The sequence below is a fragment of the Lonchura striata genome, chromosome 12, assembly GCF_046129695.1.
Source record: "Lonchura striata isolate bLonStr1 chromosome 12, bLonStr1.mat, whole genome shotgun sequence".
Lineage (NCBI taxonomy): Eukaryota > Metazoa > Chordata > Aves > Passeriformes > Estrildidae > Lonchura > Lonchura striata.
In genome coordinates, this window is record NC_134614.1 from 9,281,759 (window position 1) to 9,302,280 (window position 20,522).

At 37.6% G+C, this 20,522-nt stretch overlaps 1 protein-coding gene across 1 annotated transcript; it reads right to left on the reverse strand.

Moving 5' to 3' along the window:
* Positions 1-377: 377 nt before the first annotated feature.
* Positions 378-20,311, reverse strand: LOC110472357 (inter-alpha-trypsin inhibitor heavy chain H3). The gene is made up of 22 exons (XM_021533993.2): positions 20,197-20,311; positions 16,293-16,316; positions 15,025-15,191; positions 13,904-14,008; positions 13,313-13,475; positions 12,520-12,630; positions 11,934-12,059; positions 11,383-11,499; positions 10,461-10,629; positions 10,017-10,142; positions 9,593-9,774; positions 8,422-8,607; positions 7,977-8,116; positions 7,444-7,598; positions 5,664-5,669; positions 4,912-4,938; positions 3,983-4,033; positions 3,499-3,612; positions 2,724-2,928; positions 1,492-1,664; positions 898-1,009; positions 378-810 (listed from the first exon to the last, which is right to left on the reverse strand). The coding sequence occupies exons 1-22, from the start codon at positions 20,284-20,286 to the stop codon at positions 681-683; spliced, it is 2,679 nt and encodes an 892-aa protein (XP_021389668.2). The 5' UTR covers positions 20,287-20,311; the 3' UTR covers positions 378-680.
* Between the last annotated feature and the right edge of the window lie 211 nt (positions 20,312-20,522).

The following is a 20,522-nucleotide window of genomic DNA, read 5'->3' on the forward strand; positions in this document are numbered from 1 at the left end:
CATAAATTCTTTTATGGGAACAGAAGGAAGGAAGGGTCTTCCTCAAGAAAGATACCATCCAAAAGAGCCATCATTACTCAAATGTGAGTGCTGCTTTCAACTTTGATGCTTCATTAACTTTTACAAATTCAGACATTCAACAGTTAGGTTCAAATTAAAATGCTAAAATACAGAAGTCCTGGATGCCAGCAGTCACCTCCTTTGCTGGCAGCAGCCCTCAGCACTGCACGTGGTTCCAAGTAGCACAGGATTATCCCAAAATCTGGGCTGGGCTGTCAGATATCCTCTTGTGCTCAATTTCAAAATGCATCTGGCACCCAGGGCTTTGTGAAACTGGCATGAGAACATTAAGCTGTCAGAATAACAAAACCAGGCACTGAGTACTGATACTTTTATTTAATCACTCCTGACACTCAATTATTGATTTAAAATTGGGTAGAGTTATGTTTTACAAAGTAACATTTTAAGTCAGAATTTTAAACCTAGTAAGGAGGATACTTCAGAGGATGAGGGATCCTGCAGTCCAGATTGGATCAAATACACAGTAAAACTCTATGAGAATCCATCATACATTGTCCTTGCTAAACATGTCTGCTTATATGCTTTGAATAGATCTCATGTATTGAAAATACTGTTCTTTCAAACAAATATTTTCTGTCTGTGCATTTGGAGGAAGTTGCTTAGAAGAGACTGGAAACAATATAATCTGTGTGAACACCATCTATCAGCCCAGCTCCATTGTCATGGACGAACCAGCAAGGAATATCAACCCCGTGTGCAGGATCTCCTCTGTAATCCTTCTGCCAGCCCCTGAAAGGGAAAACACAGCCATGGGAGTACTGAGGTAGGAGCTGCACCTGGACAAGGAATCTTGCTAAGGACTTCATTATTTTGTACCTTGTTACTGTCAGTTCATTGTTTTTAACAATCATTGTGGCATCTGGTTTCTTGGGATCAGACCCAGGATGAATTTCAAGTATGGTGAAGTCAATGGGCTGGAAAAATTGTCCTAAAAAGAGAAGCTAACATTACCATTTCAGGCATGAAAACAGAAGCAAAGCAAACAGAAACCCCAGATTTTCTACATCCCTGTGCTTGTTTCCATGTCCCTTCAGAGTTTGGATTGGATAAGCAAACACCAAGTTTCAGGTAAGATTGAACATATGCCTGAGGTATTATTGATATTATTTTCTGTTTATAACCCAGAATTGTATCCACATCATCTGGATTTAAGTTCCAGCTTCTGATGCACAGAACAGTTACAGCCTTTTCTAGATATCTTTCAAGATATCCTCACTTGGTGTGTTGTCTATTCTGTTGAATTTATTACACATTTTCCAAGTCTTCAGCTTTTTAAAAATCAAATAATCCATGTGTTGATCTCTGAAATTTCTGGGTGTGATTATTTTCAGCACAAGTACAATATTAGATCTATAAATTATGTAGCCTCATAAAGAAAGAACAGCAGGGAAACACTAAACAAAATCATACCTAATAATCCATGGGTCTGTTCAGACAGTTTATCACTTTTCAATGTATACAGTCCCAGGAAATCTTGGTGGAGAGGATGTTTCTTCCACACTTGGTGCAAAACAACAACAAATGAGGCACCACTGCCCATTGAGAGCACCAGATTTTTTTTCCTGTTAATTATCAATGTTAAACTGAGGGAAAAAGAAAAACATGACTTAGAACATTGTGTTTACCAGAGTTAACAGCAACAGAAAGAAATGTGAGAAGGCAAATGTAGCTTTATAAACTGAGCAGTGTTTTGTAAGAGAGAGTGTTTGCTGCCTGGTTTGCTCCATGGAGTCTCTCTGTGTATTCACAGAGAGTCTCGGAATCATATTAAATGACACTGGAAAAGGCTACCTGGCCTTTAAACTTTTCAGCAAGATATTTTTAGCAAAACCTGTCCTTCAACAGTGTTACAGATAGTTGGTGATATGTAGATACAGAATGTAGATGCTCAGTGATAAAAATTCTATTATTAAACAATCAGTTCTTTGGCTGAGTGTTACATAACACTTTTTCCTTTAGTGTTTCAGAGAAGTCAACTCCCAAACTGCCTGTTTTACTGCTAGGATAGAGAAGATTTGCTTCTGATTGTGTCAGTGATATCATCCATGTGTTTATCACAATTTAAAAATCACTTGTATGAATGAGTTTGCTCTTTCTGCTGCACTGCCAGGCCTTGAGAAGGCAGGAATTTTATTCTACACAGTGAAATGTAAAGGAGGAGGAAGAGAAAATGTTGCCTGTTCCTTCTATAAACCATTTGCACAGGTATAAATTATTCTGTAATCTACCCCATGAGAAACTGGGATACCTGCTGACAGGAAAAAAAACCAAACAATTCTGTAACTGCCACAAGGTCAATTTTTAAAATGGAGATTTGCTTTTGGAACACTATTATGCCTTTGAAGGATTACACACTATGTCTGAAATTACTCCTTAAATATTTGCAAGACACTGCTCTACAAAGCACAATACCAAATCTAGTTTTACCTTAGTCACAACAATAGAAGATCAGAGAAAAGTCTTCATTTACTTATTTCAAACAGAGGAATTTGTGAATAATTCAGCATTTACACAACAAAGTAAAGAGCAGAATCTAGCAAGGCTTGAATCGATTGCTTTTGTAGATTCACACACAAATCTTAGAAGTACTTAGACAAGTAGAAAGTAATACAAGAGCCCAATAACCTTTCTGTAAGTCTTACCCTGCTTGTTTCAAGGTGACTGAGTCCAGCCAGGTGAAACCTGTTTTTTCATCACCATTCTGAATTGTGATCGCCTCAGGAGTTACTGTCAGTTTTACACCTAGGTGCTTATTTGCAATACCAAGTTTTCCAAAATATGAGTTTTGGATCTTTGCATCACTATTTGCTCTCTTATCACCAATAAGTTCTCCATTGACTGTGATGCCTAATACAGAAATGAAACAAATATTGTTTTATAGACTCATCAACTGATGTCAAGGAGTGTCTTGAAAATTTAGCAACTTAGGAAATTAAATAGATGAAAAATAGATCAAAGTTACTTGTGAATGTTTGTACCAAAGCAAAATAAAGTTCTGGAGGTTGTTCTGTGAATTTCCACAGAGCCAACAATCATTTTGTTGAGAAAAGTTCAGTTTTTCCCAAAGCACAGAGAGTTTGTGATGGGTACAGAGTCTGAGTGACATCAGTCTCTCTTTAGCAGACATTCCACAAACTAGCAACCTAAGGATTATTTTATTGCTTCTACTACAACTCACTGAGACAAATTACTACTGTCAATCCTCCCAGTTGCCTTTAAAGTAAGTTTAAAATTTCCTTTTGCTACAAGAAGTGAAAACAGTCATGGTAATGGTAAGCTGTCATAGCTACAGGACCTCCTGATAACTTTGCTGGGGAAAAAAGCTTATGCATTATAAAGAGAGAGATAGCCTTAAAACACATTTTGTTAGAAGTATCCTGTATTTAAAAAAAAAAAAAAAAAAAGTCTAAAACTCACCTGTAACTGGGTCGTTTATTAAATTTAAGATAATGCCAGGGTTTTCATTGATATTGAAACAAAGGGCATCTTTTTTTTGTGGCACTGATATAATGAAGTGTGGATCTCCATCAACTGTAAAGGCAAATCACTGGTGTCTGTATAGTGATACACAGGGTCAAAGCTCCCCATGAGTTTTTAATATTGCTTAATATTTAAATTTAATAACTAAATATAAATTATTTAATAGGCAACAGGCAATTATCAACACAAAAATTACTGATGGGAGGGAGGACTGAGAAAATGACCACATATAATTTCAATTACTTGACCTTTAGAAGACATCGAAAGATGTTTAAAAGGTAAATTAAAATACTTGCCCTTAAAAATGAAAAAATGGCTGCTTTTATGGAAGCGAAATATTAAACATATTCATTAGAATTGTGTGATTTAGCTTTAATACCCTCTTCTGTTCTCCTAGACAGACACTAATCCAGCTACTCACCACTAGTATACCATGTAGGTGCTGATGCAGATGTGTAATAGAGTGGTGAAGCTGCAGAAGGAAAGAAAGTTGTTAGAAAATGGGAAATTGCATGGGCCATGTAAGATGTCAGGGAGTTAATATGCTAGGTAAATCAGTAATTGCATCCTAGTTTTTAAAGCATGTAATCTATGGAATGACAGTTTGTGTGCTGCTTTTGAATCAAAAAAAGCTTCAGGATAGACACAGATTTCACTTGTAGTTTAAATTGCTCTGAGGGTTTCCATATAGCCCAAGCAACATATCTGTAGGATACAAATATTTCAGACTTGAGGATTAAACTATCAGCAAGGGAATGCAACATCATCCATTGAAAACTTCTGACTTTTTGACATTTGGGGTGGTTTTTGTTTGTTTGTTTTACCTTTTTTTTTTTTTTTCCAGAATGTAATTAAGTCTTTTCAGTGAAGACTTGAAAAAGCTAGATAGAGACAGAGACTGGCATCCAGAGAAAAAGCATAACTGTAATTCTTCCATTTCCAGGATTGCCCAGCCAGCAATTTGGTGCAGCAGTTTCTCTCTCTTGAATAAAACAGATGCTTTTTGCACAAGTGACTGAACATGTTAATTTAGCCAGAGATGCTGACATCACAGTCCTTTGCTTTATATAATTCCAAAGGAAATGCAGAATAAAATCCATACTCTGTTCTTGGGAAACAGCTTTCAGGAAAAAATGGTGGTTTGATGAACAGGTATTTTCTCCATACAAACTATTTAGCTGAAACTTTGTCACCTCATATTGTTCAACCTTTAAGTGTCTTTTCAGCAGTGAGCAAAATTTGGTAGTATTTGTTAAAATCCAGTTGTACTGCCAGAAAAGGCATCTCTGCCTCTGGTAATCTCAGTTGATAGATCCTGCTCTGTTCAGAAAAGTAAGTTAAATTACTTACCCATCAAAGGACCTGTGAACATCCCTGCTTGAATGAAACAAAATGTTATTTTAGAGACTACAAAGAATGAAAACCAATCTCACCCACTTCATTCCTTCCTCCTTCCAAAACCCAAAAATCTTGTAATTATGTATCAGTTTCTAAATAATATAAGGTAAAAATGTAGTCAAAACAGTTTCTTTAACAGTGCTACAAAGCAACAATATTGAAGGGGCTGAAAGCACAGCCTGCTTTCCAGCACAAATGTGACATCTCCTACAGTACGGGGTTGGCTCTCTCTGGGACTGGGACAGCCTGTTCTCTGATCCCTCTGTGCCACCTTCTTCTAAACTGACCTATGGGAAGGAAGATTTGCCTGCCTGGTGCCACATTTTTCTACTCTTCTGCTCTTTGTACATCTGAAATTCTGTCAGGGTGTTTCTGTGCTTTAGAAGTGGCAATCATGGCATGAATGAAGATACCTTTGTATGAGATTGCCACCTGGAAGGCCCCAGTGGCAGCCCTGGAGAGCAGCTGACTTGTACTGGGCCTGAATTCCACAGTGGTGGGATGCTGCAATCATCAGAGACAGGAACTGAACTGAAACCCCTATTCACAAACTTATCCATCTGAAAAGTTGTATGTCTATTCATAATATGATCTTGATTAATCCCCCATGAACTTCAGGAAAATATTGCATCCTAGATCAAATAAGTAATGTAGAAAATCCATGTCTAAAAATATTAAGTAAATTTAATAAGAAATGTACATACCTTCAGCTGTTGCCATGGGCAGGTGAGATGTAAAAGGAAGAAAAAAGAAATTTACAGTTTCAGTTATACAATTAAACAGGAGAGATTCTGACTCCAATAAAACATTTTTAAAAAATTAAAACTTTGAAAACACAACCAGCTATCTTCAGTATTTTGTAATTACATTTCTTCCCAGTGATACAACTCAGTATTTGTATGTCAAACAGGAACTGAAAGTAAAAAGCTGTTATATGGGGCAGCAGAACTGCAATTTATTATGTATGGGACAAGAGCTCTATTTTGAATGGCTTTATGCTGTGCCATACCTATATTGCAAAATTTTACTTACTATTTTGTGGTTTTCCAGGCATTTGGATGATTATGTTAATACTGACTGGACGATTGAATACATTGATTTGTGAACTGAGACTTCAGGGTGAGTAAAATTGGTTTGTTTTTTTTCTTACATGGGGGAGTTTTGACTGTTTTCTTCTATTACTGCTCTATATACCTATATACAGAGAGGATTTACTTTGAAAAGGGTTCAGAAAAGAGCTTTTGTACTACAAATACCTGGAAAGGGAAAGCAAAGAACTGAAGATGATTGAGTGGATGGCACTTCTGTCAGATGTTTGGGGGTTTCCATTTTATGGAGACCAGCTTAAACTTTAAAGTCATTATGCTGTGTAGTGACTTGAGTGTTAAATTAATCATTAAGGGGTTTTATGTCAGTAATCCATTATGAGAGTCATGAAACATAATGCAAAAATTTATCAGCAGAATGCCTGAAGAATGATTCAGATTTGAAGGGCACTTAGCAATTCACTGGTTTCAGGACTTAGTGCAGCTGAAAAAACCTCACCAATCTCCAGTATCTCTGTTATGCTAAAATGTCTTAAATTCCCATGCCAAAATCAGGAGATTAGAAAGTTTTTCATCTAGAAGGCAGCAGAGAGCCCACACAGAGATCCCAAGGAACTTTCAGGGGTTCTAAACAAAAATTGGAGAAAAAATAAAGGATGCTGATAGAAGAGACTGGAAAGCCTCTGTCAGACCTGTGGGATGAGGGTGGCTCAAACAATACCTGGGGATGAAGTTAGGATGGCTGGGGGACACACTGAGCAGAGAGCACTGCCTTGCTTGGCCAGAAAGCAAGGAGGAATAGGGAATGTGTTACACAGGGGTTAAACAGAGAGGCTGAACTGTAGGAAAAAGAATGTTTCACTAAGCAAGGAGTTAATAATTAGCTAAAGTATCAGAGGAGTTGAAAACAAATTGTATGCTTTCAATATAATTGCTTTTCTTTCTACAATATGTATATGACTGTTGTGTTTTACATAGGAAATCTCAATCTTTTTACAACCTGCTATATCCTGCCTGAGGAAGAGCTCATGCAAATTTTCCCCTTTCATGTGGAAACAGGTTACTACATCTATCCCTAGGCTGAAGTATGTAGAAAAATAGTGATGGTAAATCACCTGAATATAGCTGGATTATTAGATTAGAAATGCTTCTTGGCTTTCAGGGTCTTTTTCTATAATAGTTTTTCCTATTTAGTTTAAAATACATTTATTTTAAACTTATAGTACTTTGCCATATGATTTAGTAATGAAAGATATTTTGATGGAAATGAGCTTTACAATAAGAAGTAATTTTTCATAAACCACACACATGCCAGGCTTGTAAAGTAGATTTTGCAGATACTTATTTAAAACTGTGCCCACATGAAGCCTTTCTTTCGGGTAACCTAAAAGGAACTCTTAGCTTCTCAAATACAGTACAGTTGTGAAGATGTCTATACCTTCAGTGGGTTTATCAGCAATCCCCTCTTCATTGTCATTTTCTTCTGGTTTTGTTACCACCATGGATGTCAGTGGTGTTACAAACTTGTAGAGTAGTGAGAGAGCCAGGGCTTGAGCTGTAAGGTTCTCCTTTTCTTCTCCTGTGGCTGTAATGCTGAATAAAGGAAGAGACTCCCAGCATCACTGATTGCTGAATCACTCACCATCCTTCAGATTACATATTTCAAAGTAAAGTCATTTCTCTGCAGGTAATTTATCAATAAGCTATAACGTACAGTCTAAGAGTACTTCTCACTCTACTGGCTGTCCAAGAGAAAGGCAAAACTGTGCTTTATACTTGCAGTAATTTAAAATTGTTGCAAATGCAACCTGAAACATGAATACTGAGGCTAGGGAAGGGAATAGGTTGATGGATTTCCCTCACTGATTTTTATGCTTTCCCACTGGCACCTCAGTGGGATGTCAATGTCAGCTTCACGTCCTAGAAACTGCAGAAGTCAGAGAGTTAAGGTATTATTCTAGGTATAATTACCGTTTTTCCAAGAGCTGTTCAATGGTAAGATAAGCCCAGAGCCTTTCAATGTACTCTCCAAATATGTATTGTTGTTCTTGGAAAGCCTGAGCTGTTTGCTCAGCACCTTGCTCTGTGGTGTATGACAGGGCATTGTGAGCCTGTTGGGAGTAAGAATGTTCTCTGTATCACAAGTAGCCAGGGACTGACAGAACTTCCCAAAAATTAAGACCTTCACACATGAAAATCTTATGAAATTGAAATCATGTCTGGTTCTACACCAGAAAATTACCAGTATTGTAAGAGGAATTTTGTCCCATTGTTTCTGGGAATTTTAGAGATGTACACTACAGAACATAACCCAGTATTCCACATTCACATTGCATTTTTGTTCATCACAATGGAGGCAAAAGAAGCATTCAGAGATTCTGTGTAACTTACATAAGTCAAAGAAATTCATACTTACACCTTCACCTCTTACATCTACAGACAAATGGTTTTGGTTGCTGTCCACAAAGCGCCCAGCCACCACAATCTCAGACCCATCATAGAAATGCTTAAAGCTGTTAGTAGTTAGGTCTGATATTTCATTTTCTGGGTAGTTTAACTCCACATCTATGAGCATGGGATTTGACACCTCATCATAAAACCCCTGTAGGATTGAAAGGAAAAAAATAAAACATGTAATTATCATTGTTTCTTCAATTCATGGGTAGATCTGTAACCACAAACATCCTGCTATTTCAGCAATGAAAGCTAAAAGTGTATTTTATAAAAAATATTTAGATATTTAGTTAAATCTCAGAGTGCAAGGCCTAGAAATCTACAAATAATGGAAATAAGAAAGAACATACAAACTCTCCAGTCTTGCTAAGAGAAAGGAAGAATATTTGAGAACAATTTGCTGTGGATGATGAGTTCCATCAATATAAAGAGGGATACCAAGCCTCCTGTTATTTGATATAGATAATTTTCTACACCTCTTCTCTGCAGAGACTGACATGACATGACATCATAATCGAAGGAGACTGGGTATTTGATCTTACCAGAAATGAAATCTAATATCTAATTCTTTGGTGAATTATTTGAATAGCTGCTACTGGAATGTGAGGGTGAAAAAAGACAACTCTGTATGGCCTGTACCAGTTTCTATGTCTTATACAATTCTAAAATGCCTCAGGAGTGTGGTAAGATACACCTGTTTGCAGTGAATTTCTTCAGAAAGGATATCTAGAACTTTGTGATTTGTTACTCTTCTTGTCCCTTGACATGACATTAACCATATGATCTTTGAGGTGCAGAGATATAATGACTGCAGCAATTCCACCAGAGTGTCCTTCAGAACTGTGACTTGTGTCACCCTATGCCAAGTTTTAAACTCCCTGCCATAGTTGACAGGACGTCCCTTTTACTGTCCCTGCACTTCCTGCTTATATAAGGGAAGGGGAAAATTAAATGCAACTAAAGGTCCCTTCCAACTCAAACTGTTCTATGATTTTAATACTCTGATCACAGCAGACTCTAGAGCATCTCAGAATCAGATTACACACTGGGATTTTGATTATTTGAAAGTAAGAACATGAATAGTTATCTGACCTACTGTATCTGTGATCATATGTACATGGTAATTACTTGACCTGAAGCTGCAAAGCTGCATCAGAGTCAGGGTAAATCCGACGGGCCAATCCTTTATTCTCCAGTGCCATCCTCTCCAAGAAGCCATAGTCGACACCACTGCCAAAGCCAAGATTGTATAAGGTGTATCTCCCATCAATGGCCTTCTTCACTGCATTCTCAATCTCATGATTATTTGATAGACCTGCATCAAACCAGGAAATGTTTGAGTTGTTTTCAAAATAGATAACATGATCACAAAATCAAATGTGACTTGGCATGTTCAGATTTCTTAGGAGACATTACCAAAATCTTGATTTAGTACTATGATGCTGGTAGAGTTCAAATAATGAAAATATCCAGAAGTCAAGGAGGAAGGCCATTTTTAACTAGCATTTTTTGACAGTTAATGAACTATCTTTATTATTCCATCCAACACAAACTTACCTACATTTGGCTGGCCATCTGTTAACATGATAATTATAGAAGCGCTTCTCTTGGGCACAAGGTTTTCTTCATGAGCAGCATTCAGAATATCAATTCCTCTCATCAAACCACCATGTAAATTTGTCACTATGAGGTAGATACAGAAATTTGGGTTCAGCAAAGGCTGTCAAAATAAAGGTCCATTTTTCACTGGTGTCTGAAGAGATTTCATTACAGTAAGGAAATAAAGACTTGGATTTACAAGCAGGGGGATATCTAGATAGAAAAGTACCTGGACTTTGGAAACATAAAGAGAAATAGGTGTCATCTTCTGAGTAAAACTGAACTTCAGGGGTGCCTCATCAGCGATCTGAAACCCCAACACACTGTAGCATTGTGTTCACAGAATCAATCAATAAATTAACGTACACAGTGACCTACTGGCAAGGCCAGTCAAATACTTACAGCCTTGAGCAGAAATGTGCTGAACAAACTTCCTTGCTTCATCCAAATTCTCAGGAGTGGCCTTGATTAATGTTTCTTTCCAGGTAGATATTTCACTATCAAATAATATGATATTGAAGAAGTCATCTTCTTTAATGTCATCTAGGATTTTTAGCAGCGCTTCTTTTGTCTGTAAGGCAAAGAGATTTAAATACATGATTCAAAATGTAACAGAATATGTGCTTACAGATTTTACATCATTAATCTCTCAGCATTGGGCTATTTTTTACTCCTACACAGTATATATTAAAAAAATTCTGAGCATGTTCTGTTCTTGCCAGTCCCTGTGTCAATTTCAGAGTAACCCTAGGGAAGTCAGCTGCAATAACATCTGGTAAATCTTTGTAGCTGAGATGAAAATCAGGTTTCCCGTCATGGTTGGTTGCTTACACTAAGATAAGCTGGCATGGCAAATGGGTAGCTAGGTTAGTGGAGAAGCTCATAAACAAGCATGCCTGGATATTTTGATGCAGCACCAAAGCCTGAAAATTCTGAACACTAGCTCAGTCATAACTCTGAAAAGAGCTGCTGCTTCCCAGATACAGAGTGAACAGAGAAAATGCACATAATCTTTATGCATGGCTTATTTTGGAACTGTCAAGCACATATGACAGCACTCTCTGGAAATGTTGATATTTAGAGTTTTGACCTAATGACATTTATAAGCAAATATAGGCTAAATGTATAGATTTTTGCTCTACAGCAACACTGCAAACTAGTACATCTGGCAGTGGGCATTAGAGAGGTCGCACCATTGAGCCACTTTGTAACAGCTTGAGCAGCACATGTGCACTGTAAGGCATCCTGTTCCTTCCAGCAGCATCTCCCTCCCAGCACTGTTCCAGCTCTTTCATTGAAACTCTACAGTAATGTAATAACTCACTTGTTCTATTTCTCTTCCAGACATTGAGCCACTAGTATCCAATACAAAAATAATATTCTTGGACAACTTCGGAAGATTTGTTGGTGCAAAGAAGTGTACAAAATAGCCATTGACAATCTGAAAAAGAAAATGTTAAAAAAAAAAACACACCACCGCCAAAAAGTTTGGTACATTATAAAGGTAAAACAGATAAAGGAGCTATTACTCTCATTTAATGACTAGCCTCTGAGTGGCCTAAAAGGTTTTAATGGCCCTGATCAGTCTCACCTCTGTTCATGGGCCCAGGAGTGTCACTGAAGTGCAAGACTGGGCCTTTAGTCCCTGGCTGAGCTACAGTGTCAGAACAGCTACAGTGTCGGTCTCCAGCTGTGTCACAGCCAAACCTGTTCCTATCCATGGACTCCACTGTTTTGGATCCCACCCTGAAGACTGACTCCTGCTCCCAGTCAGCTGCCTGTTCCTTAGGAAACAGCTGGCCCTCACTGCTCCCTGACCTTTACTGTGCAAGTTACACTGTTCAACAGCGCAGAATTTCAAGTTGTTAGACTTACCTGCAAATTATCTGGAGTTGTTCTCTTCACATCATATCTTACAGTAAAATCCCCATCCAAGACAGACTCTGAGCAATTTGCACAAGTTCTCTGCTGGTCGAGGGTTGGCTTGAAAGAGATATGGCCCTGCAAAGAAAAAAACTTCCTTAGATCTGAACCTTAATAGCTGAAAATCTTTTACAGAACACATCTGCATTTTTTAAAATATTATTTTCACAGACATAAGAATAACCTATTTTATTGGGTTAGCCACTTGATTGTACATATCCATATGTACTTAGAAATTTATTGGTGGTAACTGAAACATGAAGGCTGCTATCCACAGCTTTCTCCATATGCTTACTTCCCCATCTGCCTTGGGTCAGCTCTTCACTCTGAACAACACGTTTGATAAAGCTGTTGTATGTATTTAAGAATCCTACTACCCCCATACAAGGGAAAAGAATTACTTGTTAGTAATTCAGTTTTTCTGTAAGAGGTAATCTTGCTAGTATCCAGGTTTCCTCTTGCTGCCATCACTAGCACTGAAATTATTATTTCAAAATTACAACCATAAGTTAATAATGGAATGCAGTAATCAATGTACCTTTTTTCCTGAAAAAGTTTTTTTAATGGTATTTTGGAGCTCATTGGTGATGAATGTTCCTTCTGCTTCCAGTTCAGCGATACCCTGGGGCTCAAAGATATCTACTTCAATCTGAAATATTAATTGAAAATTTATTGTCTTGATTAAACCACAATACATCAACTCAGCCATTTACAGCAGGATCAGCAACTACAGATGTGAAAGAGGGATTTTCATAAAAATAAAGAAATTTACTTTTGTAATTCATCATGGCAGTCCAAATCTACACTTGTGTGAAAACATCTTCAGCCAAAGAGGCCTTTTCAGAAGTTAACACAGAAGTTAAAAACAAAGCTATAAATAAATAAACTTTAATAGAAATATGACTTGTTGGAAAACTAGATAGTGGTATCCCATCGAGGCAGATAGGCACAAAAAGTTGCAGTATTGCAGAATGTGACATGCATCACTGTGATTCAAAGATGGTGTTGTTTCACAGTGGTGTGAGAAAGCTGGACATTATCTATAAGGGTACATACAATTACTCCAAGGCATTATAATAGCTTTTTCAGGTTTTCATACAAGATTTCTTTTGGAATGCTCAGTACATGAGCAAATTTGTCAGGTTTACAGGTAAAAGCCTGCACTAAAGCATACTGATGAGTGCTCCCCATGGAACTCATAAGAAATGTTATCATGGCCTTCAGCTCACCTGTGAACCAATGGGAATGACCATGGTACTTCACTTTCAACAGATATGCAGAATTCCATCATCTCTTAAATTACAGTCAAATTTGATCAGTTTGCCATTTACCTCAAAATCTTTGACAAGCTGCTTTGGTTTTACTTTGATGAACATTTCATATTTTCCAAACTGTCGCTTCAGCAGTTCCTCGTATGTGAGTTCAAAAGTGACTGTACTGGCTGCTTTAATGTTGACTGAGACAGTGAATTTTTCTGTTTTTCTTCCTGAAGCTCTGTATTTAAATGGGTAGGAAAAAGATCTTTATCCTTTTTCACAGTATTTATTGTTGGTGGCATATGATTTTCAAAAAGAAGTAAAATAAATATGGGAATTTTGATATACTGCTAAAAATCATCAATCAATACTCAAAATCATACTCAGCCTGAAAAATTTATTCAAGTTTCTCACTGAGCTCAATCCCAGGAATAGGTCCCACAAAGCCAGTGAAATTTGCAGGAACAGCCTTTCCATAGTTGCAGACAGTGCCTGTGCAGTCAGAGGCTGTATTTCCTTTCTACATTTTGTGCTACAATAACTATAACTTAATGATTGTTCTTTTGTGCCTTAATGTCAGCAAAGTGCCAGAACACAGCAATTCCAATCTCACAATCTTCATCACTATGGAGTGATGGTGTGGAAGCAGCAAGACATGATCCTTACTTGACAAGACCAGCAGTCTGTCCTCTTGAAACAGCCTTCTCATATTGTTTTTTTGCAGCTTCTTTTTCCTTTATAGTTCCAGGATAGGTGACACCATCAATTGTCCTGCACATTAAAAAGTCCTAGTTCAGTTGAAAGTTACTACAGGAATTCTCCCTTTATTGATTTGTTTGCTAATAATCACTTTCAGAGACCTGTTATTGCCAAGATTTAGGCCCTTTCACTGAAGCCAGGCTCCTCAGAGAATTCAGCTGGAATGAAGAGCTCTGTGCGCAGTATCACAGAAGTATAATAAACCAATTTTTACTTTGAATTAGATCAAAACTGGGCTACAGCAACACAACTTACACCTGCTATAGTCCTACACTTCAGCATCTTCACCATCTCATCTAATGGCAAACCAACTCTCTGGATGTGACTCACCTGTCCAAATGTCATCATCTACAGAGGAGCATTTCATCCTGGAAATCCTTAGAGGACTTAGCAGCAATTTCTCATCACCTCATTCTACCAAAAAAAAATTCTAAAATGCATTATGGGTGGTTGTGTCCTAAAGCTACTACTCCTCCTCACTGGAGATAAAGCAGCCACTGTGTGATTAGCAGAGATGGATGTACTTAACTGAATCAAACCTCATAATGGTGGAGAACTACACATGATTGCAACTAAAGGTACAAATGTAATGGAATAATTCTGCTTTCTGCCTTTCAGTAAAATATGATTTTTAAATGAAGAGATAAATTAAGGTATAATGCCATCAGGGAAATTAAGTAATGGAACTTTCCTGGTTTGATAATACCAGAGTAAGTAAGAGGCATTTCTGCATTTCTGAAAAGGTGGATGAATCTGCAGGAAAGGTCCCACATTCCCTAAGGTTCCCTTCTATTCATGATGATGAATAGAAATAATTGAAAATTAGTCATCTTTTCTACAGATATACCAATGTTTGCCTTTCTCCACATATCTTGCATGTTAAGTTAATAGTACCAGAAAATTACCCAGGAGGTGTTTAGAAATCTATTCAAATAGCAAAGGAAAAATGAACATTTGGGTTACATTTCTCCCATCTGAATTAGTAGAGATTTTTAGTCTTCTTTAACAATCTTGTAAAGATTACACACATGCTGAAGTTGGTAATGAAGGCTGTCTTAGGGAGTTCAACATCAAAGAAGACTTCTTTGGGCACATTCCCACGATTGACGGCTCGACTGGTGATGACATTGTGTGCAAAGCGGGAAGTTACTTTACTATCAATTTTCATGCTACAGATTTCCATCCCATTGACAACCTGTAAATTGAGAAATGAAAAAAAAAAACCAAAAAGAGCACACTCATGTGTGTTAATCAGTTGTGATTATATTTTTTAAAAGAAATCACAGCAGGACATTGATCACTCCAAAGCAAAAAGAAAGACCTAATATAAGAAGTAGAGCACTCCTGTGTTTCCTTGGATATCTATTTCACTGACATGCAGTGCTATTCCAGAAGTTGTAACTATAGACTTTAACAAAATACTACCACCACAGCAAAAATACTGCCATTATAGGAATAGATTTTTTTCTCTACTGAGAGGGTGACTTTTTATGGTTATTCAAAGAGCACAGCTCTTTACTGCTGCCTCACTGTATTAATGACTGTAGTTATCAGAGGAGTGGATGACTCCTAGAACAGGGATGTAAGTAATCGTCTTCTTTTAAAATAGCCCAAATGCCTCCAAATTCCATTTTATGTTATTGTCAGCTTCCTCCCAGCTAGAGCTCAGTCTTTTTTAAACAAGGAAATGGGCAAGGCAATACTTATTTTCTTTGAATGTTCAGGTATAAGGTTTCTGGACACTAAATGAAAGCATGAATAGCAACAGATGTTTGCATTAGGAACTCCACAGCTTGCAGCAAAAGCTGTACTGGAAAGAACCTTGGAGGCTTTATGATGGGTCTGATCTCTGCTGCTTGATTAAGAAGGTCCCCAAACAATCAAAGCATTTAAGCATTGCTGAAGGGGATTCCAGGTGCCAAGTGGAATCAGCCCCAGAGATGAGGCCTCTTGCCTTCCTTAGCAATAACTGCAACATAAAAATAAAAACAAAACCAACATAGAATGAAAGTCTATTAGAGATACAGAGGTGACTTCAAAACAACTTAGGTATTTATTCAAATACAATGAGATTAAAAATATTTTTTTCATTCTCTTTCCTTGTCTAGGAGCTTCTATCAGAGCTTAGAAAGAAACTATTTAGTTAGTCCTACAGCTCTGGGCTGTTTTCCTTGTCACACACTCAGAAATATCCATTTGCTCAGACTGGACTCACAGAAACATTTTGTGAACACAGTAAGAATATTCTTATCACTATAAAATCTTGGTAGCCAAGACAAAACCAAACTTTACTCACCAAATCATTATCAGCATTTCGCTTCTGTAAAGAGAAAAAAAAGGGGAAAACCATGACTTAGGTAGGAATAAATCTCTTAGCATCCATGTAGTTGTTACAAGTCAAAAGAAGTCCAGGAGAAGGAAGGCTTGAGAAAGGTCTTCATTAATAAACTGAAGTAAATTTGAGGGAAGAGCAAATAAGGGATGTGAGGCAGGTTGAGAGTTAGTTTTCTTATGGCATTCCCAGCTTTGGTTTTCATTTGATGCTAGTGTATCTTAAATACTGTGTTTTTGAAAGGTACTTCAAAAGTTGCTCACTTTATATTTTGCTCATGTGACACAATAAGTGTCTTGTTCCAGCTGAAAAGAAACATTGACCCTTGAAATATGAGGGAGAATGAGAGGAAAAGACACTCAAGTGCTCAGTGCCATTTATAATTAAATGTCATTGAGACTAAAGAACACACTAAAATCTGTTTAATAGGTCTTCCTTGAGTAAGGATTTGCTCTATGGTGACCTCAAGTAAAACCAAACTATCTTGTCCTCATAGCAATATCTTTTTCTTGAGAATTCCTAGATCTGGGTCCTGCAGTACATATTTTCTCTTCAAATTTATTATCCTTTGGAAGAAATAAAATGGTTGCATCAAAGCATAAAAACCCAGTTTACACAGATTTTTTCCTGTTACACAAATCCAATCAGGCAGATGCAGCCTTACATTTTCTTCAGACTCCTAAATTTTTCCCATTTCAGCCCACCAGCCTCTCACCCTAACATGACTAGGTAGGAAGGTAATTCAGCAGGATTAGATAGAGGAGGCTGTCACTACAAAAAGCTGCATGGAGGGGGGAAAAAAATAATCAGTTAAAATGTTTGGGTTTTTTTTTCCCAATATTTGCTCCCAGAGTAGGTGCAAATATCAGAAGCTGTATGACAGTATCTCATACTCTGTTCTGAAAGAGAGGACAGGCATTAAACAAACTTCCTGAGTGCAGTTAAAATAACAGCTTGTCTAACTCAATTCCCGTCAGCTCAGCAAACACCTTATCTCATCTGGCTCCAAGAGCCTCGGGGGTCACATTTTGTGGAATTGTGTTTACCTGCCCCACCAAAGGCAGGGATAAGGACACAACAAATCAGACACACATCTCGAGTACACTTAAGGCTTTCAGTACCTTTCCCAGTTGGACTGAAATACAGAGGGTTATTTTTTGTTTATTTGGGGTTCTTTTCAAGACAATGTATTAAATCTGTGGTAATGCAAGGTTTGAGGGAGGAGGCTTCTCTTCAGCTGTAAGAGTCTGGCAAAAAATGTCAGTGTGCATTCCTTTATGTTCATCTTTCAAACTGTTACTGCCATCCAGATGATTTCTGTGTGTCCATCTCTCCTTTTCACAAGCATATATGGATTCCTTTAATGTCAGTACAGAGTGTGTATCAACAGAAATCTGACCTTTCCAATATTGGAAATATTTTTTCCGTATCCATACTGTTATTACATCTTGTCATTTCCCCTTACAATACACAAACTCAGGTATGCACCCTGGGAAACAAAAAGTTGGAACTCTGCAAAATGTCAGTTTGTTTGGTAAAAACTTTCCTTACAGTGGAATTACCACACAGTTTATACAAAATACAAAAAAATATATTTGTGTAAATTATAAAATATATTGTATATAGCTACAAATTCTGCAATTCTGACTACTGCTTCCAAACTGAAAGATACTGTACCTGCATTTGAGTTTTATAGAATTGCTGTTGTGCACATTCTTTATCAGAATCATGGCTTCAATGGCAGTTTTAAAGGAGTTCTATTTTGACTCTGTAAATATTTTGAGGGGTACTCTGCAATTTCCATTTAAACTACAGAAAAATCTCTGTGAAAGGCACTACTCACATTGCACTTGGGCTAATCTCCAGTAATCCAGCTGGACATCACCCAGCTACACTAGCTGACCCTGATTTGCAGGGTTTGGGAGGTGATTACGTGACTCTAAGTCTGTAATTTTGTTCTGGGTTTTTTAATTTTTAATGATTCACTTGAGTGTAACTTGAGCCATCACTAACATCAAGGTCATTCTGAGCTCTGTGGGCCAAAAGCAATAGTGTGCCAATCAAAATGATTATGCAATTCTAGACTAAAATGAGAATTAACATCCTCTACCTGGGTAATTGTTACTTGATAAAATGTTTCTCTATTATTTTCACATATTTTCCAGTTGCACCGATTATTAGAATTTTATTATTTTTCAGTTGTGTAACAGCAACAAACTTCTTTTGTTTAATACTGTTTTGCTCTGGCAGCAGGAAAAACTAGAGGTGCGAAAAATCTACAGAAATTGGAAAGGAAAAGAGAAATTTGAACTCCCAAGAAAACAGAGAGGGAAAAGAGGACTCCATTACAGTAGTTGCTGAAGGAAGTCCTGATTGTACAGCTTAGGAAACTAAACCATAGCACGACTAGAAAACTCAGCAAAGATTTTACAGTTATCTTGAAGAGACCTCTGGGAATCCACAACACTGAATGAGGTATTTGCATCTATCCGTAAATGCTACATAGGAAAACAAGGCATGAAAATGATCTCTGAATCTACAGCAACACTGAAAATTTCATCACGCCAAGTGATGCCAACTGGGTGCCACAGAGAAGAGCCCATAATGCAGCCGATAGGAACAGGGTGTGTCAGCACACACAGGGAGGTCTGATGCGGATTTTTGTTCCATTTTCAGCAGAACTGGGTCTGCCAACTGTGTCTTACCTGGCTGTGGCTCTAAAAGCAGCTTTGACAGCTTAAAGGTCACCAGACAGCCAGAATTCCAGCCACGCTTCAACACTTGCTACTGCTTGCTCAAAGGGGCCAAGACACTGATGGGCACCAAGACCTTCACCCTGCAGAGTAATCTCCACCATTTCAATCAAATCACACTTGCATGAAGTACCAAAAAAACCTGGGAGAATCAAGTGGCTTTTCCACAGTGCTCTGTATGGATAGTGCATTCACAGAGCTTTGGCAGTTTTCCATTTAGAAAGGCTTTAGCATTGTAGAGAACATATAGAACCCCAGACACCACAGTAATCAGAAGGAAAAAGCTACATTTTATCTGGGCTACATAATGGTTAAATAATAAGTATCCCTGGCATTTCCAATTTGCAGCATTAAATCTCACATTGACTCTTAAAAGTTAGACATGATACTATCCTGATTTTCAAATAAAATGTCTTAGCAAAGATCATAATCTAATCAACAGCAATCAACTGTAAATTGTTCAGTCATGTTCTACCCAGTAACTCAGAATGCTCCCTAAACAGATTTGCCCTCCATGACTTTTCAGAGTACACAGCCACTGAGAGAGAGGGAAATCACTTATGGGGGCAAGGAGTAGCCGCCAGCAAGATAACCAAAGAAAATTAGGCAAAACATCAGGCAGCACTGCCTTACTCAGAGATCCAGCCAAAACCGGAATGGCTCATTTGAGAGATGTATCTCATGTTGTGGTAACATGTAAATCTTTCGAGAAAAATCCTACCATGTCATTTGGACAGCGGGCCTTTATCTTGATGCCATGTTTTCTGCTTCTTAGAGCCATCTTTTCACTTGTATTCCTTAATAGGTGCAAAGTCAGTTCTCTGGCAGCACTGATTGCTTTACACATTTAAGTATTTTACTAAAATATGTCACCATTATGTGGTTATGACAGGGGGAAAAAAAGAGGGAGAGAAGAACTTCACAGCTAATTGAAAACTGAGGCTGATTAGAGATCAACAAGTCTGAGTTCCAGTTTTTATCCTGTGTCCAGGGATACCAGAGAACACAGAGCTCCAGCTGCCAGCATTGTATGAACTGATAAATGCTGATAAACTGCAAGAAATTAATCTCTGAGGAGTGGGAGACCCACAACCCACACATGGTTGATTACTTACCTTGATGTTTCTGACATGTGTTAGCAAAAAGTCTGAGGATGCAAAGGCAGGAATTAATAATAAAATACAACACAATAGATTCTTTTCCATTTTGGAAAAAAAAGTGAGGTTCCAATTGCAATGATATGCATAAATATATAAAGCTTTGTTTACCTAGTGTTAATAAATAACCCAATGACAGAAGTAGGATTAAGCATTAGGCATTTGGGGAAAATCAGGTGCTGAATTTTGAATTAGTATAATCTACAGAATGCCGTTAGAAAATCTGTTAAAGAATTTACAGAATATTTCAGCAATGTCTCTTATGTGTAACAGCTCCAAAGAGA

What these genes read in the sequence shown, in the direction of transcription:
- LOC110472357 (XM_021533993.2), bottom strand. Translation starts at nt 20,286, where the DNA reads ATGGAAAAGAATCTATTGTGTTGTATTTTATTATTAATTCCTGCCTTT. An exon ending in GAACAGCTCTTGGAAAAACG is followed by an intron (nt 7,599 to 7,976) that starts GTAATTATACCT and finishes TCCTTTATTCAG; the next exon opens with CATTACAGCCACAGGAGAAG. An exon ending in AATGAACTGACAGTAACAAG is followed by an intron (nt 811 to 897) that starts GTACAAAATAAT and finishes TTTCCCTTTCAG; the next exon opens with GGGCTGGCAGAAGGATTACA.